This window comes from Passer montanus, unplaced genomic scaffold, assembly GCF_014805655.1.
Source record: "Passer montanus isolate IOZ18808 unplaced genomic scaffold, ASM1480565v1 scaffold39, whole genome shotgun sequence".
Lineage (NCBI taxonomy): Eukaryota > Metazoa > Chordata > Aves > Passeriformes > Passeridae > Passer > Passer montanus.
In genome coordinates this window covers 6,241,211-6,247,793 of record NW_024368707.1, presented here as the reverse complement: position 1 = coordinate 6,247,793, position 6,583 = coordinate 6,241,211, and the positions used below count along the sequence as shown (strand labels likewise).

Here is a 6,583-nt window from a genome sequence, read left to right as displayed (position 1 = left end):
CAAGTAAAAGGCAAACAATCCAGGTTTCTCACACTTGGTCTGCCAGCTCTCCAGAAAAACACAATCTGGAATGGGAGGTCTTTCATTTGCCCCCACTGATTTTATTCTCTGTAAAAAATCCTTTGATACACAGGCCAAGGCAACTGAGGATTTACAAAGGAAATACCAGGACAAAACACTATTAACAAAATTGTCTCACAAAGTAAATATAAATATGCCTTTAACAGAGTGCAGCCATGTTTCTCCCTGTCCCACTAAAAAGTGAGTGGCTGTAGATCAAGTCCTCACACTTCAGCAGAAATCAGAGTTTTTTCCACAGGCCACAAGCCACCAGCAGGTGTCAGTGAAAAATCCTGCCAGGATTTTAATCCTGGACTAAGGCATGGTCTCACCAGCAGTCCGGCTGGATTCCATCAAATCAACACTGCCAGAATGAGCTGATCTCAGGATAAATCAACTCCATTTCTATCAGGCATTGCACTAGAGGAAGAGCTTGTGCCTTTGACAGCTACCTCAGAAAGAGTCCAAAGGCATCCATCTGCAGCAGACTACAGAGTTCATCTCAGAGACAACCATTGTGAGTTGGGTTTTCATGCTGGGTTATACTACATGTGGAGGGGACAGCCTTGGTCCCAGCCACTGGACATCATCACAGATGTTCAGCTACAAGAACACTTCCATGGTCAGCAGTGAGGCTACATGAGTCCATCCACGTGCTCTGGGTCTTGGGCAGCAAATGCTAGAGCACTGCAAGAACCATCTTTTCTTTCTTCTTCCTTTTTCTCTTCTTCTCCTCAAAACGTTCAGTAGCATCAGCAAAAAATGTCACCTCCTCCTTGGCCTCAATCTCCCTCTTGAGGAACTGGAGCCCTGCCATGTTGAATCCCAGCACATCCTGCAGAAACAGACCAGCAGCATACTGTGAGGCACATCCCAAGCTAGTTAGGGTGCAGAGAGTCCTACACTGGCCACCCTCTGCTAAGAGATGATGAAAACAAGACAATCCACAGATTTAAAGAAAGCAACATTAGTTTAAAGGTAAACTTCATCTGACCAGGAGAACAGCCAGTCCTGCACTCAGTTCCCCACAGTCCTCTCTTAAAAGCAGCTATAATCCACCACATTTTCTGAAAGACAAGTTGCTGGCAGGCACCTGAAGCTTCCTCTGAGAATATGCAGAGTCTGCATTGAGGTAGCAGCCCACAGAAAAGCCCAAGAGAAACAGGGAGTTACTTTACCTCCCACATATTTAGAAGCTAGCAAGCCAAGACCCCAGCACATGTATCAGAAAACCAAGTGCAAATGAGGCAGGGAGCACAAGTGTAAGCTCACCACTGGGGTATTCTCACATGAGGAGGAACATAAGGAAAAGGCAGCCTATTTGCAAAAGAGGGTAGTTTAAATGAGCTCAGATCCCCACACAACTTCCCCACTGAACACCACAGACAACTCATGCTCACAAACATTGTCTCATCCCATTATTCTACATCCTGGAAAAGGGGAGAGGGCGACACTCACCCGGGCCTCACTGACTCTGGAGATGGTGGTTTTCTTCAGATTTTCTATCACTGTCACCAGCATCTGGTTGCTTGTGATCTGCCCAAAATGTATCCTGGGAACAAAGCAGACAGTGTATTGCAGCATTGTTATTAGAAATAACAAAGGCCCTCTCCTCTGTATGTTCTGGACATACAGGGTTTTTTTAATTAGTCTTCCCCAGACACTGGACATGGACAGGCATGGACAAATTTATCTGGAAAAGCTGTTTTCTCAAGCTTAACAGTGGTTCAGGGGGAAGGTCTTTCTGAAGACACAGGCTCTACAGTGACTCTGTGCCACCAACAGTGTCTCATCAGTCTTAATGTGGGATTTTTTCATTCCATTGATACTTGGGCCACCAGGACCAGCATCCTCCATCTGGGCATGTCAGCACTCTGCATCCAAGCAGTTCATTCCCACACACCATTCACTGTGGGCTGCAGAGATTGCTCATCTCCTGCAGAGACCACGTGTTTATTCCCAAGGATGTTCCCAAGAGTTTCAGGCCCAGAGGCTCAGAGGTCCAGATACTGTCTGGGTAGATAAAGGACTCACTTGAGCAGGAAGAGGAGAGCTCGGCACAGAAGCTCAACATCTGAGCCCTGCTGAATATATTCATTGAAAAGTCTGAGCAGGTCAGGGACATAGGAGAAAGGCAGCACCAGGAGAGACTCTTCCAGCTCACTGAGGGAAAAAGCAAAGGGGCACAAGCATTAGTCTCAGCCACTACACTGCTACAGATGAGCAGGAAACACATCCACATAGGTGGGTTCTGGTACTCAGCTGTGCTAAGCATTTCTCACAGCTGGTCCATGACTGCCCACGTCTGCACCAGATGTCCTGCATCTGCACAGGCCAGGCATCTGCCCCAGGGAGCAGGCACACAGCCTTCCCTCCTCAGCATCCCCACACTGCTCTCCACATACATGCACATCTCCAAGCAGCCAACCCACATCCAGAAGCTTCAGTCCACACTCCCCATGGAAAGAACACTTTCCATTTCCCATGCATGTTCCAAAAGAGGCTGCTGGAAACAGTGACTCTAGACTCTCTAGCACTGCCCATACCTTGCATGAGACCACTCAAGGACCCCAGCCAGTCCTGGGCCTAGAAACCCAACACTCAGGCACAAATCTGTTCAGCAATGAAGCTCTTGGGACTCACCTCGACTTGACCTTCTTGAAAACTTCCAGCACATAGGCAGAAGGCTGCAACAGAGGAAAGACAACAGCCCTGCTTAGTAAGAAACACTCCAGGACCAACATGCCCTAAGGTTCATTTCACACAGTTAAAAGCACACCATCTCATCCTGTGAGACAAACACATCAAGCTGAATATAACAAAGAGGAAACCATTTCAGCTTCAATCAGCTGCCACTCTGAGAAGTTCTCCCTCAGCTTTCTCAGGATACTCTACACTGGTGAAGAATATTGTGAAAAATCTGATTTATATTTAATCAGCTAAGTCATCTCAATTTATGTCAATGAATCTTGTACAAATTGGAAAAAAAGATTGGTAAAACAAATTATATATAAAAAACCTTATACAAACTAATCTCCCGGACTTAATTCCTATGACTCCTGTTTATCTGCTGGAAGCATTTGGCACATGGGAAAAGATTCCCAGAGCAGAGCTGGGAATTGGGAAAGAAAAGTGCCTCTAACTACTAAGTCGTAAGATTTAATTCACTCCTGTTAAGTCTATCCAACTTATAATTACATAGACCTATAATCATGGAGGAAGGGACAGGAGGGCTCTTGCAAGGTGGTTACAGGTATTTAGAAGGAAGACAAAGGCTGTTTCATCTGGCACTGACATTCAGCTTTGAGCAATCTGGTTTAGTGGGAGGTGTCCCTGCCCAGGGCAGAGGGGTTGGAACCAGATGATCTTGAAGGTCCCATCCAACCCAAACCATTGTATGACTGCATGAAAAGGGGAGAGAAAAAACAAGGATCTTCCTAAGGGTACTTAAAAACCACAGTTTGGGAGTGCACATTGGAATAAACCAGAAAAAAACTAATCTACTCAGAGTAGTGGACTTTTATTTATCAATGAAATCCACACATCCATGTCTGTGTATTTTGTAATATGTCAAAAACCTGCAGAATTTACTGAAAACTGTTGTGCAGTAGTATGACACGAATGAATAAGGGCAACAGCTCTAGCCTGCAATACCCAGGCATTGAACTACCATTCAGAATTTTCTCAATGTAAACTCCACAAGAATAGGAACAGAAAGAGTAATTGTAGCAACACCACATGAATAAACCTGGGAAAGGTTTGAACTAGCTTTCCTGTATCTTGGAGGAGACAGTAAACCCCTGGCTCATGACAAGGAACATCATCAAGTCAAGGCTACCATCAGGGTTGTTTAACCCTGACAGGGTTAAACTTTTGTAATACACATGCATGATATTAAAAAATAACAAAAAAAACCCAAAACCAAAACAAACCATCAACATGAAAACCCTAAATTATGTTCACTTTGCACAAGCAAAAAAAGTTGAACTAAGCAGCCCTTCCTCACAGCAACCCAGCATGTTAGCTCAGCCAGCAAATCAACCAGCCCCACTCCAGCTGAGAATGGGCTACAGCCTGTGGCCTGGGCATTCCACTTACTGTAATATTTCCATAGGCACGGAGAATGGGATTGACAGGGAAGGGAACCTGGAGACACAGAATGGGTTAGAATGAGGCAGGTGTGTGTGTAATAAATGCATATTCAGAACAAACTTTTAGCCACAGTAGAAGAGAGCTTTTACTAAGTGTCTTCCTCCAGTTACCACATCTCCACCCTGCCCAGAATGTTGAAGAGGTGTGTGTAATAAATGCATATTCAGAACAAACTTTTAGCCACAGTAGAAGAGAGCTTTTACTGAGTGTCTTCCTCCAATTCCCACACCTCCACCCTGCCCAGAACGTTGCTGAAGGCCTCATTTGAAGCCATCAGACAATCTCATTCTCAGACATATATGACTAACTCAAACATGGATTAATTTTCTTCCACTTCTTGTCACTTTTCCTGCTTCTATGACAGCCCCTTATTCAGCAAGAAGTGTTGAGATGAAGGCAAAGATGAGCCTTGAGGATGAACCTGCAGCAGCACACTCTTCCAGGGACAAAACTTAGGTACTGATAAGACTTTAGGCATAAAGATCATTGGCAAGAACCCCTAATTATGCTCCAGAGCATGATGCCATTTAGTTCTCCAAAAGATTTGAGCAAATGTCTGCTGTTTTCAGCTGTCCTGACTTTATCTGCATTCTAAGCCTTTCCACCTGAGCTGGAAGGATATGCCCAACACACCTTGGGATTTTTACATTCCTCAATCTTTTACCTCTTTTCCTGCAGCTTTGCATATGGCATTGTGTTCCTTTAGTTTTGCCATCTCTTCTCTGTACAGCTCGATGGCTTCCATGATCCTCTCAGCCTGTGCAGCACAAGAACAGCACATCAGTGACACCAGACAAGCCAGGACAAAGTTCAGCTGGACAAAAGGAGGTGGAAGCAGAGGTGCTGACAGAGAGCACCACATGGCATCTCCCTTGCTAACCTTTACTCCAGACTGCACCATTACCCTGAACACACAAGTCATGTCCTGAAGATGTCACACACTGTCCACATTCCCCCACTACCCTGGGTGCTCTCTGCTGCAGCTTCAGGTGTTGCTTTGACCACCACCCCCAGGGAGTGTCCCTTTGAGGCACGAGCCAGGGTCAGGCCATTTTGACTATTCAGATTAAGGATTTCCTCTGAAAATCACCAAACATTGAAATCTGCAGCCATGGAATTACCCACCTCACATCTTCCTAGCACATCTCCCACGTCAAGCACCACAATAGATTTCCACCTTCCACAGATCCCCACTGCACTGCACAGCCTTTCAGGGAGAGGCCTAATGCCTTGAGAACATCCCAGCTGCCTTTTGCTCCTTTGGGATGCAAACTCCAGAGGGCAAGAGCAGCTCTGTCTGTCCCACATGTGACAGGCAGCTACAGGAACCTCACACCTCCTTCCTCTCAGGAGGAAAGAATTCCTGGTGTGCGACTCTCCAGAGTCAAAACCCTCCCTGTTGGCTTCTGAGCAGGACAGACTGCCTCTGCATGCAAGAGCAATCTGCCCCTATGTGACAGCACAGGTTACTCCTCAAACTGATGCTATGACCCCATGGGAGTCCCCCTTGAGAGACTGGTAGGGCACAAAGCCACGCTGGCAGAGCCACAGCACCTTACCGCTTTGATGGTTTCAATGGTCTTCTTTCCTGCCAACCCTGTCTCTCCTTGCCTCTCTCCAGCCACCTAAAAAATACAAAATACAGAGCTGCAGTTCCATCCTTCCGCAGCACCACAGCCAACTGCACCATGGAGCAGCCACAGCTTCAGCATCCCCTTCCCCGCTGCACTGCCTCAAAGCAAAAAAATGTTCCTTTCTCCCTGACACCTCTTCCATGCCTCTTACAGAAATAGTTGTTACAGACTTTGTACAGTCAGACTGACACACATTCAGATGGTGCAACTCACCACAGGCTGCTCTTCCTTGGCCACACTCTCTTCATACTCAGCTTCTCGTTGCTACAGAGGATGAGAACACAACATATTAACAGCAGTGAGTAAGGCAAGGGTGCAAGTCTCTTCCAGACTATTTGAGCAAGACAACCTGGAGGGCTTTATACAGCCCATTGCAAAACCAGGAGCAACCAGCAGAGTCCAACAATGCCAGTGGCAAAATGCCCATTTGTCCCTGGTCCTAACCCCACAGTGAACTCTAGCATCTCCCACAGAGAAAGAAATCCAGGTCTCTGCTCTGGGTGCAGGAACAGCCTTTCAGGATTCCACCAGGCTGAGACAGACACTACAGTTCAGCACCACACCTTTCATCATCAGTTCAGCCACACAACACACAAGGAGCAAATCTAGAAGAGTCCCAGGGTTGTCCTAAGCTGCAAAAAGAAAGAGTCTCTGGTCTGCCATCTCTCACATAAAAGGGCACCAGTTGTGTTATGCATAGCTCACTACTCGTGTATTCATGCCCACCTTGCTATTCA

The 6,583-nt window shown here is 46.3% G+C and overlaps 1 protein-coding gene across 1 annotated transcript in view; it reads right to left on the bottom strand.

Moving 5' to 3' along the window:
* Positions 1–204: 204 nt before the first annotated feature.
* WDR3 (WD repeat domain 3) overlaps positions 205–6,583 on the bottom strand; it is a 20,718-nt gene continuing 14,339 nt past the window's right edge. Inside the window, exons 19-26 of the mRNA XM_039717796.1 lie at positions 6,060–6,110; positions 5,772–5,837; positions 4,877–4,969; positions 4,159–4,206; positions 2,704–2,747; positions 2,095–2,223; positions 1,519–1,612; positions 205–895 (exon numbers count right to left, since the gene is read on the bottom strand). Of these exons, the coding sequence (XP_039573730.1) occupies positions 740–895; positions 1,519–1,612; positions 2,095–2,223; positions 2,704–2,747; positions 4,159–4,206; positions 4,877–4,969; positions 5,772–5,837; positions 6,060–6,110 (681 nt within the window). The 3' untranslated portion in view covers positions 205–739. The remainder of the gene's footprint in view (positions 896–1,518; positions 1,613–2,094; positions 2,224–2,703; positions 2,748–4,158; positions 4,207–4,876; positions 4,970–5,771; positions 5,838–6,059; positions 6,111–6,583) is intronic.